General features: G+C 40.8%; 1 protein-coding gene across 1 annotated transcript; it reads right to left on the minus strand.

The window, feature by feature from the left end:
* Nucleotides 1-515: 515 nt before the first annotated feature.
* LOC130133681 (leucine--tRNA ligase, cytoplasmic-like) lies at nt 516-21213 on the minus strand. The gene is made up of 8 exons (XM_056302084.1): nt 21132-21213; nt 19698-19763; nt 15645-15727; nt 13523-13661; nt 10923-11135; nt 1644-1701; nt 1252-1315; nt 516-603 (listed from the first exon to the last, which is right to left on the minus strand). Exons 1-8 carry the CDS (start codon nt 21206-21208, stop codon nt 587-589), a joined length of 717 nt encoding a protein of 238 aa, XP_056158059.1. The 5' UTR covers nt 21209-21213; the 3' UTR covers nt 516-586.
* Nucleotides 21214-23001: the final 1788 nt, after the last annotated feature.

The raw sequence follows: 23001 nt of genomic DNA on the forward strand, positions 1-23001 counted from the left end.
AAGGAAAAAAGAAATTGTCCTTGTGTGGTCTTCAAGTTCCTTGTAGTCTTTTCAAAGCCATGCGGTCTGATCCCATGCTATCTGTCTGCCTCTGAATATCTTTAAGTCATTGTAAGGAATTGTGAAAAAATGTAAACTTGTCCTGTACTTAGACCCAGGTCTAAGGACAGGATGTTGCATTGCTGTGAAGCCCCTTGAGGCAAATTTATAATTTGTGATATTTGGCTATACAAATAAGATTGACTTGACCCAGGTGCAATTAGGCTAAGATATAATAGGCTATTGCTTTGCAATAAGTCTATTGTGCTGGGCAAACAGCCTAAAAACTAAATAGTGCAACACTGCTAGCCTGGGCTAAATCTGGAGGTTTGTGGGTTGGGTCAGGTTCAGGTGGTTAATTAACTCATATTTTAGATATTTGGGTACAGGTATCAAAAAACCCTTACCCGCGAATCACTACTGTACCACCACATAAATGCGACTTATACACCAAAGTGACTTGTTTTTTTCCTCATAACAACACGTTTTTTGCCGAGTGCGGCTTGTCGAGAAATCCAGTAGACAAAATTGTGAAAGGTTAATTTTGCTAATCTCCTTCACCAGCTGAAAATAGGATACACGAAAAAGAAAACAAAAGAAATACAATATAAAATGAAGTAAAATGAAAAGAAGCAAAAAACATACACCAACAAAAAGTAATATCACTAATGATGCTAAGTGTAAAATCTTAGTCGTTGTTTAACGCACATTTAAGGAAGTGCTTTAATTAAAATCCCACCTGGAGTAGTGTCCATTTTTTTCTGCAGTTATAATTGATAAAATATTTTACATAAACAACACATTTACACTGCATAAACTGTCATAGTGAATAATGAATAGCAAGTGTGGCTAAATCAACTATCAACACCCTGGCTTAACCTATTTATCACGACTTGACGGTTTCCAATTATCCTCACCAAAAGACATCATGTAAACCTGACAGTATTAGTTCAACTTCAGCAAAAACATAAAATATATACAGAGGGAGCATACTGTGTTTAAATAAAAGTAAATACAATACAGTATGGTCACATGTAATGGAACACACACTACTACAACACACTGATCTGCTGTAAGCGTGTATTTCACATGCACAAGTGTTTTTCAATTTTTCTGTTTGGGAGAGATGACTAGAAAGGGGAAAAGCTGCAGGGGAAGGAGGAGAGGCAGAGGGAAAAAGGGAGAGACAAGACTTAGAGTGAGAGAGCCTACCATCTGCGGAGAATTTGTCGATGGCTTGACGGAGACTGAGGAAGTTTCCTGTGGATTTGGACATCTGTTGAATACAAAAACAGCTGTTAGCGGGATCTCACACATACTAACACACTGACACCGTTTAAAAGCGGTGGTCAACCTTGACAAAAATTAAACCTTTAAAGAGGTCATATAAATGATACATTAACTTCATGGCCACATAATTTATTCTGTGTATTTAGAAAGCTTTTAGAGCGCATCTCTACCAAGTGTTGTACTTTTAAAGTCTACCATTAGTCAGCCCGTGTCAGGGAAGGGAAGGATCACAGCCATTAAAATACCTTCTGATTTCAGGGCAGACACTGGTGATAATATATGGAGAAGTATGACAAGAAACACAAATAAATCACCTTTTCAGAGTTGAGCAATAGGTGTCCATTGGCTCGCACTGCCTGTGGCCACTTCCCACTATGGAGACAGAGATCATTCTCTTCAGTATTTTCTTCATGAACATTGTAATCCTCACTTTAAAAGATGCTACAAGGAATTTTGGATTTTTGTTGACTTTGTGCGACCCTGCGGACAAAAGCGGTAGTGTTTCACAGAAGAGCGACTTCATTCTCAGACTCACCATCTGGCAGCTTGTGCCTTTGTTTTGAGGAGAAAACAGAGATGGTGTGGCGTTATGGAGGAGCAGGTGTTCGCAAGTTATACAGTGATGAGGTAACGTATCTCTAATTACATCTCTGTGCTCCAAATCTTTCCATCAGATTTTGCAGGGAATGCGACTAGGACACAAGCATTTGGAATCATTAAATAGCAATATCTAATCTTCTCACAGATGGTCTCATTTGATCATGTCGTAAATTTAGAGGCATCAAAATTAAACGGAGACTGATAAATAATCAGTGAAAAATTCCTTGAAGCAGCTTTAAATATTGCTGTCAGAATCAGTGAGGAGTTTTATTGAAGCTGGGTAATGCTGGGAGAATTTTCCAACTCCTAATTTCTTTTGAAAATGTCCACATGCTATATCGGTTTCACAAAGTATAATCAAATATTTCTCAATAGAATAGCCCTTCTTCTGTTGGGCTATTTTCTGGCCCAAAGCATAGAATTTTCTAAGAAGTTCCTTATCCACAGCTGTCTATGCCTTAATCTTCGACTGTGCGGTGGCTCAGTCCCTTCTTTGCCTTTTGTTAAAAAAAAAAAGCACCCTGGGCTTGTTTTTGAAAGCGCTATGCCTTGCCTGCAAATGTCTACAAAAATTGTAAGGTCTCATACATTTGTTGGCACTTGAGAGAGCAATACATACTGTGGCTGAGCTGAGCCTTTGCTACTGGGATACAATATGAAACTAGTTTGAGGTAACTCTGGTTTGGTATTTCTGCCTTTTGTTTCACACAGAGGCCTCACTGTCAACATCATATGGCGCCATGTCTAGGGCATTCTCATTTTAATTTCAGGCGCCAACCGAAGAAGTTGTTGACAGAGTTTCCAAATCAAGAACAACGGTTTCAAAGGAATAAGTCAAACACTTCTACATTCTGCAGTTTTCAGGCGAAGATGGAGATACTCTGTCAATTTATATCTGCATTGTGTGCAATAATTTGCATCCAATGATTTCTATGTGCAATAACCATGAAAAGATTTCAGTAATAAATAAAATAAGACACCAAGATGAAATCACATGCTCCGGTTTCCTCCCACAGTCCAAAGACAAGTAGGTCAGGTGAATCAGCCGTACTAAATTGTCTCTAAGTGTGAATGTGCGTGTGTGTGTGAGAGAGAGAGCGAGTGTGAGCCCTGAGATGGACTGGCAGCCTGTCCACGGTGTCGTCCCACCTGCCACCCAATGACTGCTGGGATAGGTTCCAGCATATCCGTGACCCTGAGCAGGATAAGCGGCTTGGATAATGGATGGATGAATGGATATTATTTACAGTTAATTAGGCTACATTTTTATTTATATCTTTTTCCATATAATCCTATTTTTCCCCTGATAAGAACTGTTTAGCCACAGCATTCTTACGGATGAGATGTACTGGGCAATTTTAGGGGGACAAACAAGAGAAAGTAATATCATATGATATTACTTTATAAATCATAGGAAAATTTAGACTGTTATGGATCATTTCTTAAGCAAAACATTTGCTTCTGATGATGCTTTGTGGATAGGGTATTACATACAGCCATCTTGAGAATATTTTCCCATCACTTCAAAGTCCCCCTGGAAGCTCACTGAGGCCTCCTTGTGGTGTGCAGCCACTGGAGGATTAGGCAATGACAAGGTAATACACACACTTAAAGAGACGTGCCAGTATATTTTTTTCATGTTTTAGCCCATTAATTACAAATGGAATAGACATTACTGCTGACCACTTTCCAGAGCACAAATTATGTTTTAGACTTTTGAATGAGTTTTTCCCTACCTTCCAGTGAGCCACTGGTTTCCATTAATTTTAGTACAGTTTAAAAACAACTTTCAGAGGCTTGAAACTTGCCTGAGATAGGTAATCCATCTTAATGAAAATTCTGTTGATGTTATTTTTATGTCCAAGTTTCCCTATTGTGAGGGCAATGCAGCTGAAAGCATGCTTGCTGCGAAAAGTCGGCTGCTGAACCGAATAGTATTCACAGGCCATGCTTTCATAAAATGAAATTCGGTGGATAACAATAATCAAACATGGATGTTGTGAACAGCGTAACGTGAAGTTGTGTAGCTTCTTGTATTAAAAAGGGTTCTGTTCAACAGCCGACTCCCAAATCTTGGATGTTCGAGCACACTGAAACGAACCACCGGAGGATATTTCAAAACAATCTGTCCCCCAAGTATGGCGTAGCTTTAAAAAAGACAAATAATAGACAAAATTTCCATTGTGACGGATTATTCAACTCAATCAAGTTTGAAGTCTTCACAAGTTGATTTTCATCTTGAACTAAAATGTATGGAAATCAATGGCTCATGGGAGTGAGGGAAAACACGTTCAAAAATCTAAATTAAAGAAAAACTACAGTATTACATTACAGTCATTTAGCTGACGCTTTTATCCAAAGCGACTTACAATAAGTGCATTTTCCAAATTACAGTATGATTTGGAAATGGTCGGGAGCAATGCAAAGGATACTGCATTTGAAGTAATTGGGGTAAAACATGCTAAAACACTGGTATGTCTGTTTAATGATGTAAATGATCTTGTTTTGTCGATTCTAAAAAAATTACTGACGTCTGCAACTTAACTCTCACAGGATCGAGCAAAACAGGCAGGCAGACAGACTCAAACTGATGCACCGTATAAAAAAAACAAAAAAAACATAAATGATAAGAAAAATAGTTCACGTAGTACCTATTCAAATCCTCCTATTCACTTTCAACTCTCTTCACTGTAACCTCTCATTGGCCGTGGGCCATGGAATGAGTCAGTGATCCCCCAAAATCACAAAGCTTGTTCAAGACCCGTACTTTGTGTCATCTCAAATCGATCTGCAAGCTGTTCATGATGATTAAGAGAAAATCTGTAACTTTGAGGTAATGTTTTCGCACAGTTGGTCTAGGTGTGACAGTTGGACTGAGTCCATGAAGGAGATTTCCATCACAAGTAAATTAGCCAGACTATCCTCTCATGTGTACCGAGCCCGAGAGCGGGACTGTCTGTTTTTGGTTCCAGTTTGCATAGCCTTCTCTCTTTCCTCACAAGCTCACCCTGCCAACTTACTGCCTCACTCTCCCACTCCAAGTCAGCTCTGACTCACTTGCTGCCTGTCAGCTATCTCTCTTTCCCTCCCTCACTCTCTCTTTAACCCTCCCACTTCTTCTTTATCACACTCACAATTCCAGACACACAATAACTAGGCATGTCCCGATCCATTCCATGGCATCGGGTCGATGCTGGTCCAGAACATTGGATTGAATATCACAGGGGAGAAAAAAATATGTTCCGATACCCATCCGATACAAACCATGAGGAAATCTAGCTTAAACCATCGCCTAAATGCTTGTATTTTTCCCCCTTCTTCTTCCTCTTCTTTCTGGCTTTCTTCTTCATATTAGCACTTCCTATGCCGTGCACCTCCAGTTAAGCGGCACAGCGTGTCAAGTGATAACAACAGTAGTAGCCAATTAGTCACATGTGTATGAGCGTTAACTACCTGTCGAAATCATGTCAGTGGTGTGGAAGTATTTCAACCGACAGCCGAATGCAAAATTTGCAATGCAAATGTTTTGAGGGTGGCAGTGTTTTTGGTTGGTTTAACACCACAAACTTAATTAAGTATTTGGAAAAACACCACACGAAACACCACCAGGAATTTCTGCATGCAACGGCTACAAAGAAAAGCAAAACGCCCCAACAGCAAACACTGACGGAATCAATAAAAAAGTGAGAGAAACTGCCCCCAGACAGTAACAAGGCGAAATTGATAATGGAGAAACTAGTTCAGTTTATTGTCCTGGATGACCAACCCCTTTCGGTGATAGAAAATATGGGGTTTTGATGCTTAATTGAGCACCCCGAGCCTCGCTACACTTTGCCCAGTCACCATTATATAACGGAAAAGGCCATCCCTCATATACACAACGAAGTTTGCAATTTTCTCTCGAAACTCTTGGGAGAATGTAGGCATGGTTAGTTTCACAACAGACATCTGGAGCTCAGACGTGAGTCCAATGTCCTTGTTGAGTCTGACCGCACATTGGATAGACTCGGATTTTACCTTTAAAAAAGCGGTGTTGCATGTCCGAGATTTTCGTGGCTCACACACAGGGGATTCCATTATAGCAGCCATTGAAGAAATGCTGCGTGAATGGAAGATTAATACAAACAAAGTGCATATAGTTTTAAGGGGTAATGCACAAAATATGAAGAAGGCTTTGGGTCAACTTGGCGTGGCGAGTTTAGCATGCTTCGCACACACATTGCAGCCAATTGTGCATGACAGACTGTTGTCGTAGTGCAGTGTTAGTGACACACTGGCTAGCGGGAGAAAAATAGTAAGCCACTTAAAACACTCACCCTTTGCCTATTCACGGTTAGAAGACATTCAAGTAGAGCTATATATGTAGCCTAAGCATCTGCAGCAGGTCATCCAAACTAGGTGGAAAAGCACCTAATACATGATTGAAAGCCTCATTGCACAGAAATGGGCACTGTCTGCGTATATGGCTGAATATGACCTTCCCGCCACACTAACAGCAAACAAGTGGGGCCTATTGGAGAAGGTTTTCACGGTTCTGGTACCTTTTGAAGAGATGGCGACCCCCTAATGGGAGCAGCTAAAAGTGGTAGTAGTAGTGGTAGTAGTATATCGGATTGATATCAGTATCAGCAGATAGCCAAATTTCAAGTACAAAATTAGTAACGTTGTCAATGGTCTGCGGTTGCAAGTTGTTTGTTCTTTTGTTTTATCCTTACATTTTCTCTAAAATTGTTTACTGTGATTAATTAAATGCTTCTTTGATTAGAAGTGTATATCGGGTGGGGGGGCGCTGCTGAGCAGGCTTGATGTAGGGTGTGTTTTGCAGGTGCTCCGCCGAAATGTGACTTAATTTCTACTTTTTTGCACTATTTTATGCTTTACTTTTGCAGCTACTTGCTTTAAGTGACTTATTTTTCAACTGAGGACGATCTATGATGGCAAATAGAGGGAAACCCGACACTCCCAAATCGGGTCGCGGCAACAAGCCTTAGCCTTCTCCTGAGCCAGAACCCCAGCAGCAGCCAGATGCTAATGAAGCCCTGCTAATGAATATGAGGTAGATGATGGACGAAATGCGCTCCGATATCATCAGTAAATTTGACTCCATCATCTCGGGTGCTGTCAAAAGAGAGATTACGGCGGCTCTGGAGTCAATCGAAGCTAAACTTGCCTCTCAGACAGACTATAACTGACCTCGAGCGCTCGGCTAATGACCAAGATAGCAGGCTAACCGACCTTCAAGCTAATGTTAGCACGCTTAACACCCTGGTCAACTCTCTCGCCAAGAATTGCGAGGACCTGGAAAGGCGGTCAAGATGGAATAATGTACGCCTGGTGGGCCTGCCTGAGGGTCTGGAAGGCCAGCGACCCACCAAGTTTACTGCCCAACTCTTACAGGACCTATTGGGACTTGATGACAAACCTGTACTGGATTGGGCCCATTGTACCCTCTGTGCAAGGCCCAAAGATGGAGAACCTCCAGTCCGCTTGTTATTCGGGTTAACCCGCTTCAAGTTCGGAACCAGATTCTGCGACGTGCCGAGGAAGCCTCCTCTCTCCTACAATGGCAGGAGGATCTCGATTTTCCCGGATTTCACTCCAGCGGTGGCCAAGAAACGGGCCGCTTTTGCCAAAGTAAAGAAGGAGCTCCACTCTTGCCCAAACATCAAGTTTGGTCTTCTCTACCCGGCAACGCTTCGCATTACCTTACCCAGCGGACAAACTCACAGGTTTGATGACCCTGCTTTGGCATCAGACTTTCTTGAGAAAAACATTAAAGAAGTTGTCGATCCTGATGCAGTTTAGCTGACATGCTAACTGGCTAGTTGGTTAGCCGCTACTGCCAGGAGATAAGACTACATTTCCTATAGTGCCTTGCTTCAGTGAAGTGAGATTTCCTACGGTTAGAGACTAGTCTATGCTAGAGACTGATGTTACCAATGTTTTCTGTTCACTTTTCGCTGTTTTTTTTTCTTTAAATCTTAAGTTGTTTACAGTTAAAACTTGAATACACGTTTGCTGTTTAATTATGCATGAATACCTCAACTTCGAAGTTTTAACAACAGGAGTCACTTTCCTGTTAAGCTTGTTTGATGCTGCAAATTCATGCTGCTTGTCTACTTTTTTTAGGGTGGAATAGTTACATATATACAGTGACATGTAGCTGGTTAGACCATACATATTTACATGATTAGGCTATAAGCCTGTTTATTATTGTATATTTTCATTGTTTCCTTAAAATGTCACATTTTCTTAGTGGACACCGAGTAGTGTTTGGTGGGTTTTTAATCAGAGCTACTAGGAGGCGTGATAGTTTGTGTGTTTTTTTGGGGTCAAGTTGCACGCATCCCATTTGGGGGGATGCTTCTGCCAGTGTTGGGTGGAAGGGCTTTTGGTTTTGGTTCGGTTTTATTTTTCGCTTTTGTTCTTGGTCCTCTCTTTTTTTCCCCATCAGTCAGGCATTTGTTTTCAATGTTGTTATGCGCTACTACTGTCACACTACTACCCTTGCATATAGCACTGTATAGGCTTAGTCATGTCTCATACTAATTTAAAAATGCCTTCATATGGGGGGGGCCTTCAATTCATTAGTTTTAACTGTAAAGGACTCAATAACCCCATAAAACGTAGCAAGGTGTTGCATCATCTTCACACTCTTGGTGCTCAGGTGATCTTTTTACAAGAAACCCATCTTAAAGCTTCTGATCACACCAGATTGAAAAGGGGATGGGTGGGTCAGATATACCATTCTACATTCCAGGGCAAATGACGGGGGGTTGCCATTCTGCTGCATAAATCTGTTCCATTTACTTATTCATCTGTTATTTCTGATCCAAATGGTAGATTCGTTATTGTTACTGGCCAAATACATAACACTCATTTGATTTTGGCAAATGTATATGCTCCAAATTATGACGATGAGGCCTTTTTTAAACGTCTCTTCTCAACTCTCCCTGATAGGTCTTCACACTGTTTGATTTTAGGAGGTGACTTTAATTGCTGGCTCAATCCTCAGTTGGACCGCTCCTCCTCTAAGGTTTGCTCACCTTCGAAATCTGCCAGTAATCCAGTCTTTCACGCAAGAGTTTGCAGTTTCTGATGCCTGGTGCTTTTTCAACCCTTTTAAAAGGGAATATTCTTTCTTCTCTCATGTGCATCACACTTTCACCCGTATTGACTTTTTCTTGGTTGATAATAGACTACATTCATCATTGTCAGACTGTAAATACAATGCTATTGTTATATCTGACAATGCTCCAATCTCAATGAAATTTTTTTTAAAAACATAATCGACACGCACTCACCATGGCATCTTAATACACGCTTACTATCGAATGAGGATTTTGTTAACTTTGTTTCACAACAGATTGACTTTTTTGTGAGTGTAAACAAAACACCTGACGTGTCTGCTTCTTTGCTGTGGGAGACATTAAAGGCATATATTAGGGGGGAAATAATTTCTTATTCAAGACATGAGAGAAAAGTTAGACAGGAAAAATTATCTAGGCTGGCAAAGAGTATTTCTCAACTTGATAACTTGTATGCTTCCTCCCAGTCCCCAGATATTTACAAGGAACGTCTCTCCTTACAAGCTTAGTACGATGCCCTCATGACTCATCGCACTACTGAGCTCTTGCTCCGGTCGGGATCCCAGTTCTGTGAATATGGTGATAAGGCCAGCAAGCTACCAGCACACCAGTTGCGCCAAATGGCTACGTTGCGTCACATTTCTCAGATCCAAACAGATTCAGGTAAAACTACTGACCCTTTAGAAATTAATAATATTTTTAAGGAATTTTATATATCTCTTTAGTCTTCTGATCAAGGTCCATCTCCTCCTAATTATGATACCTTCTTTGAAAATTTAGCTATTCCCTCTATTGGTCTATCAGACATGAAAGTATTAGAAAATCCAATTACTATTTCAAAACTTCACGCAGCTGCTACATCTCTGCAAAATGGAAAGTGCCCATGCCCAGGTCTGAATTTTATAAGAAGTTTTGGCACAAGCTGGCCCCTTTACTATTAGATATGCTTAACGAATCACTTGTCGCTGGTCGTCTTCCTCAAACTCTTAATCAAGCCTCTATTTCTCTCCTCTTGAAAAAAGACAAAGATCCCTTAGCTTGCTGCTCTTATCGCCCAATAAATTTACTGAATGCTGACTTTAAATTGCTATCCAAATTACTAGCACTGCGCCTTGAATTTGTTCTCCCTTCTATAATTTCTCAAGATCAAACAGGATTTATTCGAAATAGGCATTCATTCTCTAATCTTAGACGTTTGTTCAATGTAATTTATAATACTCCACCTTCTGACACTCAAGAGGCTTTGATATCTTTAGATATCAACTGTATCTCCCTCTCATACCCACTGGATAAGAGACATTCTCTATTTTCTTAGATTGGCAAAAGTCATATTTTCATTAAGTGGCTCCTCCAATAAATTTGGGAAAATATGGGGTCCATTCTTTCAATTTGTTCAGAAAATTGATTTCCAATGTCTCCCTGATTGAGGCAGCTCTTAACAGTTTAGAAGAGTATTAATATTGAGTTTGTTGTGACGTGGGTCATGTGCTGCTGCACTGACTATTGGTGTCTATTATTGACACAGTTTATTGTTGGTTGACTGATGGGTTTTTTTCCTCTTTTTTTTAATCTTTTTGTTGTTTGTTTTCTTGGTTTCTGTGGGTTGTTGTGGTGCTTAGAAATGAGTCAATTGTCACTTTTTTCATGGTGTGTCTTTGTAAAAGGAATGTGTACTTTTTACTCTTTGTGAATGGTCTGATGACACGGGTGTATTTTTTTACAAAACCCAATAAAAAAAAAACTGAATAAAAAGCAGGCACAAAAAAAAGTGGTATCGAGACATCTCTAACGTACATACACACTCTCTCTACTACACAAACTACGACTAACACACACACACACACACACACACACACACACACACACACACACACACAGCTTTACTCTTTTTGTCAATTAACTTACTTGTCATTGGACCACATAGCCACATGATTGTACAGGTAGTAGGACAGGTGATTGGGGACCAGGTCTTTGCCAGACACGCGTACGTCCACAGGGTACCAGTATTCAAACTCCCTCCTCAGCCTCTGGAGGTTCTCCTTGGGGATACTTGTACTGGGGAAAGGAGTAGTCTTAAAGAAGATGAAGTCCCACACCTCCCTGGTCATCTGCTCTGGCCTGGGGAGAGAGACGGGGAAAATGAATAGCCAAGGTGAGAGAGACACAGAGAAAGCTAGAGATTAGATTTTGCATTCAACCCACTATATCCTTCAATATTTTTTCTTTGCATTTAATGCAATAAGTTATCATTAAATTTGAGCAAAACTAAGTTTATGGTTTTTGCTAAACAGAAAAAGGATGAAAATGTTTAACTGTCTATAGATGGAATTGATATTGAAAGAGTATCTGAGTTTAGAGTTTTGGGTGTAATAATGGATGACAAACTGACATGGAAAGCTCACATAACATAGTATGTAAAAACAAAGGTGTCTAAGAATATTTCTGTTTTGAACAAAGCCAAGTATGTGTTAGATTACAAGGTAATGCAAATGCTATACTGTTCACTTATTTTGCCATATTTTAGTTACTGGGTGGGGCAACACGTACATGAGCAACATAAAGCCATTGGTTATATTACAGAAAGGGGCAGTAAGAGTTATTCATAAAGTGGATCCAATAGAACACACCAATGGACTGTTTATTAAGTAAGGATTAATGAAACTTAAAAGATTTAGTTGAGTTACAGACATTGTTAGTTATGTACAGGGCAAAAAGCTGAGTATTACCAGAAGATTTACAAAAATTATTTGTTTTTAGTTCAGAGGATGCGGACCATAGAAGGAAATTTCGTTTTACACATCAGTATGCACGTACCACTTTAAAGCAGATGTGTATTTCAGTATGTGGCATCAAACTGTGGAATTCTTTAGAGAATGATCTAAAAGGTTGGATAAATATCTTTCAGTTCAAGAAAATGTATAAGGAAAGAATAATTAGACAATATGGAGTTGTCAGGTAATGGGTTTTCAGTTGATGGTGAATTATTGTGTATGACTTTTTGATTCTTTTTCCATTTCTCATGTTGCTGTAAGTATTAGTTGAGTAACTGACTGACAGACCATCTATTCTGTTGTTTACAATAAGATTTTCTTCTCCCTTCTCCTTTTCAATCATGGAATGTGTAAATTGAGTTGTGTTTGATCATAAATTGCTTCTTTCTTTCTGGAGCTGTGCATTACCGTGAGCGGAATAAATAATGAAATGAAATGAAACGAAAATGTGTCTGCTGAAGAACATTTGTACCATGAGAAAATGTCTTCTTATTAATTGATTCCAACTGTATTTACATCCTCTGGTGATGTTTTTTTTACATAACATTCATGCCAATGAAGTAGACTAAACTGAACAGAAGAGAGGGGCAGACAGGGACAGTGAAGCTGAGAGAAGAGATAGAAAGATGGAAATACAGAGAAGACAATAAATGCATTTTATAAAATTTAAATGATTATATCAAGGTTTTCATTGTTGTATGTTGATGTCTGCAAGCTCTACAGCTATATTTGCACATCTTGGACATTTCAACATTTTAAAATATCCATCCATTATCCAAGCCCCTTATCCTGTTTTCAGGGTCGCAGGATGCTGGAGCCTATCCCAGCAGTCATTGGGCGGCAGGCGGGGAGACACCCTGGACAGGCTGCCAGTCCATCACAGGGCCAACACATTTCCACCTAGGGACAATTTTTCAGTATGGCTGATTCACCTGACCTACATGTCTTTAAATACATTTTATATAATCTTGCAATATTCATTTTTCATCATATTACTTTCATTATTTATTTCAACTTCACCTCTTTTCTATTAAAGTAAATCAACCAAACCACAGGGATCAAAATTTATTTTCACTGCCAGATTACCTGATTACGTAACAATGGCCTTTTTAACTATGTAATACAAAAATCCTGCAGATTGTCATTTTTGTTTATTTTAGCCTTTGGACATGGTGCTAATTGCATTGGTCAGTGTTGTACATTGTCTGTCAGGGTCCTCTAGAAAACTAGTCTGCTTACCTGCGCATTAATCACAACAATGTCTTGTCTACTTCAAATTTGCTGCTTGCTACCTTATTCTCCATTATTGGTTGTGGGTTTGGCTGGCTATGGTAAAAATGTAGAATATGCCCCACACCAAGAAAGTCCAACCAGACAGTAACCATTATAATGAGCAACTATTAAAGTATTCATGAATTTGCTATTGTCTTAAACAAGACAGTGACAGAAAATATTAGAAATGTCATGTTTAGGATTGTAGCTTCAAAACATATCTTCTTCAAAACAGTAAATTCAACAGTTGTATCTTTTTAATTATTTTGTAAGCATTTGTTGACTTGTTGGTGAAATATGTTTATGTATGAATAAAGCCAGTATTGTATCTCACCCCCCCAGGTGTTGTGCAGTTTTTGATGGGGAAGCACGGGGAGAAAGAGTGAGCAAACAAGAGAAAGAAAGAGGCATTATTCATATTTGTGCATGTCTATTCTGTATGTCACTGTATAATATCCCTACTTGATGGCCAGCGGCGACAGCCCCTGTCCATTCAGTACACCCCCCTGAAGGAGGTGTGCCACTGTGTAGTATGCCATGTAGATGGTGGAGTCTGACAGCGACTCAATCAACCACTGCTGGTCCCAAGGCAGCCGCGTTCCTATGGCACACACACACACACACACACACACACACACACACACACACACACACACACACACACACACACACACACACACACACACACACATACAAAGTCAGTGATGGAACAACATGCATGCAGAAAAACCACCACATGCACGACAACAAATGCATGTACACAAATACAAAACCCAGTGATAACACAACAGGCACATACACAAGAGACACATGCACACAGAAAACACATCAAGGTGGGGAAAAACAAAGATGTTATCCATCATCTGCTTTTGCTTAAAAAGAGTTTTTTCTCTAAAACTGCCATGCGTCAAGCGGACTAACTCTTTGTTCCAAGATGAGGGGAAAAAAAATAAAATATGCACGGGTCCGCGGTGGTGTAGCGGTCTAAGCATCAGCTTTGTGTCGATGCAGTTGCCCACTGGGGACCAGGGTTCGTGCCCCGGTCTCGTCAGATCCGACTACGGCCGGACTCGATGAAGCAGCAATAATTGGCAACGCTGCCTTCAGGAGGGGGGAGGAGTTGGCTTGTGTTCGTCACATGAATGCGTCTCTGGGTGTGTCGGAAAAAGCAGTGATTCGGCCTAGATTCACCTTGTCACAAAAGCGCCGAGGTGTCTCCTTCCAGACTGCCAGCTGGGGAGATGCAGTTGGCGAACGCATGCAGTATGAGGGTGGGTGTTTCAACTAGGGAGCAATTGGCCACTAAATTGGAAGAAAAAGGGAAAAATCTGAAATAAAAAAAAAAATACGCAGGCTGGCTCCTGTTCTTCTTTAATTGACACTTGCAATTTCATATCTTCTTCATCAGGCATCACTTCCTAAAATCATTTTTACTTTAAATAACTACAAGGAAGGGGAAGACAATAAAGTGGGGTAGAAGAGACGTAGAAATGTATCAAAGGGCTGGGATTTTAAGCCTCAAACACATAGAATGCACACACACACACACGCACGCACGCACGCACGCACGACACACACACACACACACACACACACACACACACACACACACACACACACACACTAAATTACAAAGACTCAACTATAGCAACACATTGCTTTGGTTAATTGATAACTGGTGTCCAGGTCAAAACTACAAATTTGGTTAAAAGAAAGACACAGACTAAAAGACTCTGCATTCACAATCTGCAGGTTATGCAGACAAGGAAGCTTTTTAAAGATCATATATGGCCAAATATATCTTTACGACATGCCATTTTAACGCATATTGGGCTGTGTGTCTTAGTGTTGCATAATAACTGGAGAATTTCTTCATCACAGCCCAGAATGAGTTGATATACTAGGTCAGCTGGCTTTAAGGGTATGAATCCACTCCTATACAGACAGATTACTTCATCACTCGTCCTCCGTCTCCCCTCCCCACACACAAACTATGTACTATGTCATTTGTAAAATGGGTTTATTTAGAGTCAGCCTGTTCTATGGGAATAATAATAATAATAATGATAACAATACTATGAGGGAACAGATTATTACTGAAAAGCAGCAGAATGCTAGCAAATTTGTTCTTTTTTGAGGTACAACTCTTACAATCCAGACACTCTACAACCCTCATAAAATGGTTTGCAATAACTCTTGATCTGTTGGTTTGGGACCTTCTGCAAACACATACTGGCAAAGCTCTCCCACCTCTTGTGGCAAGCAAAGTTAGCTGCTGTTGACTCACTCTTCTCATGGTTTATGACTTCAACAATTATGAGAAGAAAAATTTAAGTTAACCCACACTCGCAGCACCCTACACACACTCCACACAGACAGAGAAACACAGAAACAAACAATTCCACAATTGCAGACACAAAAACATGTAAAACTACATAAACAAACACAGAAAACACAACTGTAGACACACACAAAAGCAGAAACATACACCAACATATTTGCAGAAACACAAACACACATACGTGCACTTCCACAAAGGTAGACACATACAAACACAAAAATGCACTATATGGCACACACTCACCAAGGCCATAGGTGCGAGAGCACGCATGCTCCTGGAGCCAAGCTAGAGTTGCCTCAAAGTTCTTCCTGGTCTCATCACAGAACCTGTCCGTAAACCCCAAAACACCAGAAACAGAGACAGACAGACAAAAAAATGAGTTCTTCAACTCCAGCTACTCCTGCAGATCCTGTTACCAAATTCATATCTATACAATGAGTAATGGGCGTATGGGGTACCGGGCAGTTGCTACAAGCCATCCGGTCCTTGTATAACCAAAGTCAGAGCTGTGTCTGCATTCACAACACCAAGTCAAACACGTTTTCGGTGGGTGTCGGACTCCGCCAAGGTTGTCCCTTGTCTCCGATTCTGTTTGTGATATTCATGGACAGGCTCTCAAGGCACAGACAAGGTGAGGAGTGTGACCATTTTGGGAACCTCAAGAATTGCATCTCTGCTCTTCGCAGATGATGTGGTTTTGTTGGCTTCATCAGTAAGCGACCTCCAGCATGCACTGGGGCAGTTTGCAGCTGGGTGTTAAATGGTGGGGATGAGCATCAGCACCTCCAAGTCTGAGCCCATGGTTCTCTACCGGATGATGGTGGATTGCTCCCTCCGGTTTGGGGATGAGTTGTTGCCTCAAGTGAAGGAGTTCAAGTATCTCGGGGTCTTGTTCACGAGTGAGGGAAGGACGGAGCGGGAGATTGACCGGTGGATTGGTTCAGCATCAGCAGTAATGCGGACATTGTACCGGACCATTGTGGTGAAGAGAGAGCTGAGCCAGACGGCAAAGCTCTCAATTTACCAGTCAAGCTTCATTCCAACCCTCACCTATTGTCAATCTGGGTAATGACCGAAACGGTGAGATCGCGGATACAAGCAGTTGAAATGAGTTTCCTTTGTAGGGTGTCTGGGCTCACCCTTAGAGATAGGGTGTGAAACTTGGACATCTGGAGGAAGCTCAGAGTAGAGCCACTGCTCCTTTGCGTCGAAAGGAGCCAGCTGAGGTGGTTCAGGCATCTAATTAGGATCCCCCAGGAGGAGCTGGAGGGCGTTGCTGGGGAGAGGGACATCTGGAGTGCCCTACTTAGCTTTCTGCCATCGCGACCCTACCCTGGAGAAGCGGCTGAAGATGAATGAATGAATGAATGAATGAATGAATGAATGAATGAATGAGTCACTGAGAGTCCCTGTTATTACAGCTTTTGAGACTATCACTCTTGATACTTTGACGAAGCTCATGCCACCTTCCAAACCAACTACTTGCCTACTTGACTCTTTACTAGCAAAACTTTTTAAAGACCTCTGGCCTTTCCTGGGACCTACAATGCCGGGCATTGTTAATTTGTCACTTATTACTGGCACTGTCCCCAACAGTTTTAAGACGGATGTGGTCAAACCTCTACTTAAAAAAAGAAAAAAAAGAAAACGCACCTCGATCCAGGGTCTCTTAATAACTATCGACCAGTCTCTAGTCTTCCATTCTTTTCTAAGGTACTAGAGAGAGTTGTATATCAACAATTTGTGACCCATATAGAAGAAAACTATATGAAACTTTTCAAATCGGCTTTCAGGGCCTGTCACTCCACTGAAACTGCTCTGACCAGAGTGGTGAACAAGCTTCCACTTGCTATGGACTCTGATTCCACCTCTGTGCTTCTAGTACTAGATCTCAGTGCAGCTTTTGACACAATTGATCACTGTATACTATCAGACAGATTAAATTGTACTTTTGGTGTCTCTGGCTTAGCTCTCTCTTGGATTAAGTCCTACTTATCTAGAAGAACACAGTGTGTCTACTGTAATATTACATCAAAATTATCTGACATTAGATATGGCGTACCTCAGGGCTCAGATCGTGGCCCGCTACTTTACTATCTTTATATATTTCACCTCTTGGCCAAATTATACGCAGTCATGGAATAAATTTCCATTGCTATTCTGATGATACTCAGCTGTATGTGCCTATAAGGTCTGATGATCATACTAAAATGACTAATTTAGAGGTCTGATTGGCTGCTGTGAAAAAAATGGATGTCACTAAATTTCCTGCTTTTAAATTCAGATAAAACTGAGATGCTGCTCATTGGCCCTGCCAGACACAAACACCAAATTGATCAAGTAACGATAACAAAAGACAACTCTGATTTCACAAAGTGTGGCAGCCAAAAATCTTGGTGTTACATTTAATCCCAGCCTTTCCTTTGATAAGTACGTTAAAGAAATCAACAAGACTGCCTTTTTCACTTACATAACATAGATAAAATTCAGTCTTTCCTGTCTATGGCTGACGCAGAGACTCTAATACATGCATTTGTTTCATCCAGACTTGGTTTCTGCAATGTTCCGTTTTCAGTTCTGCCACATGCTAGTACTAAAAGTCTTCAGATGGTTCAAAATGCTGCAGCTAGAATCCTAACTCTAACTAGAAAATTTGACCATATTACATAAATGCTTGCTTCCCTTCATTGGCTTCCTATCCATGTTAGATCGGACTTCAATTTGCTTCTGCTGACTTACAAAATCCTAAATGGGCTTGCCCCATCACACCTAGCTGGTCTTTTAAACTGCACATTCCATCTCGAGCTATCCGCTCCCAAAATACAGGCTTCTGTGTTTACCCAAAGTTCAAAAGAAGTCAGCTGGTGGCAGGGCCTTTTCCCATAAGGCCCCATTGTTGTGGAATAACCTGCCTGCTGCCATCAGACAATCAGAGTCTGTGGAGTCTTTTCAATCTAAACTTAAAACTCATCTTTTTTTTTTTTTTGCCTTAACCTACAATCCATTGCCTTTCATTTGAGTATTTCATGAACTGTGTTGCATGGCGGGTCGGTTTTTGTCTCAATGAATTTACAAAGCACTGTTCTGCCGATGAAATTATGGAATATAGATTAGTGACTATTGCAAACTGTTTTCTCTCACATGTATTTTCTCTCTCTGAATGTCTTCCTTCTCTTCACCTGTGTATATGAATGGTGTGACGCGAGTCTCCCCCATATGCATGTGTAGTCTGTCCTCCTCCCAAGTCTACATGGTGATCACCACCTGGACAATGCTTGGCATCTTCCTCATCACATTTTTTTATATATCTTATAAATCAATATAATTTTATTATCCTGTTTCAATGTTACATCCTTCTCTCACTTCAATGTGTGACATTTAATGTTTTTCCTGTCTCTTCTCCTGTGTATGTGAATGGTGTGATATGAGTCTCCCCCATGTACATGTGTAGTCTGTCCTCCTGCCAGGTCTACATGATGATGGTGGTAACGTGGCTCAGGTCCTAGGCTGTTCTGGTGGCGTCTGTACACTGCTTGGTATCTTCATCATATTCTTCATATATCTTATAATTCCATTATAATTCTGATATCCTCTTTCAATGTTGTATTCTACAAATTGTGTTTTATTCTGTACACACAACATCCGTTGCACGTCTGTCTGTTTTGGGAGAGAGATCCCTTCTCTGTTGCTCTCCCTGAGGTTTCTTCCTATTTTTTCTCCCTGTTAAAGGGTTTTTTTAGGGAGTTTTTCCTTATCCAATGCAAGGGTCTAAGGACAGGATGTTGCATTGCTATAAGTCAGTCAGTCAGACAAAGTATGTAGCTCATCTACTTTCAGGACAAGACAAGATAACAGACTCAACGTCTGCACTTGAGTTTTAGCTGAGTCAAACTGCTTACAACAAAAGTGAAATACATGTATACATAGGACACTTCTATTAATTAAGTCATATGCGTTGGTTAACATTTCCCATGGTGTGGGCTGAAAGGCATTGCAGGTGGATTGACTTAATTTTTTTTTTAATTATTAAAACAAAAAGGTTACAAATATGGTGGATGTCCACCATTTTTTTCCATTTTTCATTTTGTTATTGCAGTTACTATCCCGGATATTACTTAGATCACATCTTTGTTTTGTTATTGTTGTTACCATTATATTTCTCTAGCATTGGGGTTTTACTTGCTATATTTTTCATTGTGGTCTGATTCTGTAGGGTCAATATTTTCTTTTTGAAAATGTATAAGCAATTAAAGTGTATTATAATTATGAATCTTAATAATGTAGGAATCATCTTACGTCTCTAAAGACTTGAGGGCTTTGTTAGTCTGTGCCTTCCACTCTTCATCTCCATAGTCCAGATACCTGAAAGACAGATAAGAAATATTACAGAATTAACCATTACCACTGATTCTAGTTAAAGACTGCCCAGATGAGATACAAAGAAGGTGCACTAATACTTCAGGTCTAACTAAAGATTTCCCAAAAACATTATGAACTGTAAAAGACATTAATGTCATTATTGTCAATCATGTCAACACGACATTTACAATAACAAAATTCTTTTCAAAGAAAGACTGAGGCATTTTAAAATGCAAGCACAGTTACCACAAGTCTTTTTATGCTTGCCATTAATAGTACAAAAGCATCACAGGGATTACTGCAAAAGCAGGGCATCAGACTTTTTTTTCCCCCTTTTTTCTCCCCAGTTGTATCCGGCCAATTACCCTCCTCTTCTGAGCTGTTCCAGTCACTGCTCCACCCCCTCTGCCGATCCGGGGAGAGCTGCAGACTACCATGTCTCCTCCGATACATGTGGAGTCGCCAGCAACCACTTTTCACCTGACAGTGAGGAGTTTCGCCAGAGGGACGTAGCGCGCGGGAAGCTCACTCTATTCCCCCCAGTCCCCCCCCCCCCGAACAGGTACCCCGACCAACCAGCGGAGGCATTAATGCAGCAAACATGACATATACCCACATCCGGCTTCCCACCGCAGACACAGCCAACTGTGATTGTGCCTGTAGAGACGCCCAACCAAGCCGGAGATAACACCGGGATTCGAGCTGGTGATCCCCATGTTGGTAAGCAACGCATCAGACAATGCTGATGTCATGGAAAAGACATTCTGAAATTCTTAGATTTTTTGTTAAAAATGACAGTTGCTGCTGACTGACTCTTTTCATGGTTTATGACTTCAGCACGTATGACATTACATTAGTCATTTAGCCGACACTTTTATCCAAAGTGACTTACAATAAGTGCATTTAACGTAGGAATTCAGGAGAACTACTTGTCATCAGAGGTCATAAGTGCATCTTCTCTCTAAACAAGCATCTAAAAGCAAAACCAGTGCTAAATTAAAAGTGCAAGAAAGATTTTAATTTTTTTTTTAAATGAGTGAATACAATAAGTGCTACGAGCAAGTAACAGGGTAGTAGTTCTTGAATGAGAGGAAAAACTGAAGTTAACCCACCTTTGCACCCACAAAAAGGAACACGTTAACTTCTCTTCCCTATAACATCTCTTTTTGAACGTTGGAGCCAATACATTTTCTTACTACAAATCACGTAGCTACATGTGCATTCTTCAGTCAGATCAAAGGATTTCTCTAAATAGCCATTTCTATTTTAACCCTCTGCAATCCCATACTAATCCCATAAAGTATTGATCTTAAACAAAAAAATTAAACAATTACAAAAAAATGATTTAGGTAAGACTAATGGTGCACTCACCACTGGTCACAGAGGGCCACCACACACTCGTCGCATGACCGCGACATGACCTGCTTTTCAGGTTCCATGTACATCATGGCTTCACCCTGTGACAGATAAGTGAACCCAAGTCATATCATAACACTAAAAGGCCACAGAAAACAGATAAGAAGCCATTACCGTTAGATGAATTAACACGCATTTCAACTGAATATATACATACTATATATACACACACACACACACACACACACACACACACACACACACACACACACACACACACACACACACACACACACACACACACACACACACACACACACACACACACACACACACAGTGTCAGGAGTGATTTTTGACAGAAGGGTACCAGAAAGAGTTAAAGAGAAAGTTTACAAGATGGCTGTGAGACCAGCTATGTTATATGGTTTGGAGACAGTGGCACTGACGAAAAGACAGGAAGTGGAGCTGGAGGTGGCAGAGTTGAGGATGCTAAGATTTTCATTGGGAGTGATGAAGGAGGACAGGATTAAGAACGAGTATATTAGAGGAACCACTCAGGTTTGACAGTTTGGAGACAAAGCAAGTGAGGCCAGATTGATATGGCTTGGACATGTGTGGAGGAGAGATACTGGGTATATTGGGAGAAAGATGCTGAATATGGAGCTGGCAGGGTAGAAGAAAAGAGGAAGGCCAAAGAGGAGGTTTATGGATGTGGTGAGGGAGGACATGCAGGTGGCTTGTGTGAAAGAGGAAGAAGCAGAAGACAGGAAGAAATGGAAACAGATGATCCCCTGTGGCGACCCCTAACAGGAGCAGCAAAAAGTATTACTAGTAGATATACATGTGTGTGTTTGTGTGTATATACAGTGCATCCGGAAAGCATTCACACCCCTTCACTTTCCCCACATTTTGTTATGTTCCAGCCTTATTCCAAAATGGATTAAATTCCTTTTTTTTCTCATCAATCCACATAATACCCCATAATGACAAAGTGAAAAAGGTTTTGTAGAAATTCTTGCAAATTTATTAAAAATAAAAAACTGAAATATTGCATGTACATATGTAAGTATTCACACCCTTTACTCAGTACTTGGTTGAGGCACCCTTGGCAGTGATTGCAACCTCAAGTCTTCTTGGGTATGAAGCTACAAGCTTGGCATACCTATATTTGGGGCATTTCTCCCATTCTTTTCTGCAGATCCTCTCGAGCTCTGTAAGGTTAGATGGAGAGCATCGCTGCACAGCTATTTTCAGGTCTTTCCAGAGATGCTCGATGGGGTTCAAGTCTGTGCTCTGGCTGGGCCACTCAAGGACATTCACAGACTTGTCCCGAAGCCACTGCTTTGTTGTCTTGGCTGTGTACTTAGGGTCGTTGTCGTGTTGAAAGGTAAACCTTCACCCCAGTCTGAGGCCCTGAGCGCTCTGGAAAAGGTTTTCATCAATGATCTCTCTGTACTTTGCTCCATTCATCTTTCCCTCGATCCTGACTAGTCTCCCAGTTCCTGCAGCTGAAAAACATCCCCACAGCATGATGCTGCCACCACCATGCTTCATTGTAGGGATGGTATTAGCAAGGTGATGACAGGTGCCTGGTTTCCACCAGACTTGACATTTGGCATTCAGGCCAAAGAGTTCAATCTTGGTTTCATCAGACCAGAGAATCTTGTTTCTCATGGTCCAAGAGTCCTTTTAGGTGCTTCCTGGCAAACTCCAAGCGGGCTGTCATGTGCCTTTTACTGAGCAGAGGCTTCCATCTGGCCACTCTACCATACAGGCCTGATCGGTGGAGTGCTGCAGAGATGGTTGTCCTTATGGAAGGTTTTCCCCATCTCCACAGAGGAACGCTGGAGCTCTGTCAGAGTGACCATCGGGTTCTTGGTCACC

The sequence above is a fragment of the Lampris incognitus genome, unplaced genomic scaffold (genome assembly GCF_029633865.1).
Source record: "Lampris incognitus isolate fLamInc1 unplaced genomic scaffold, fLamInc1.hap2 scaffold_461, whole genome shotgun sequence".
NCBI classification, from domain to species: domain Eukaryota; kingdom Metazoa; phylum Chordata; class Actinopteri; order Lampriformes; family Lampridae; genus Lampris; species Lampris incognitus.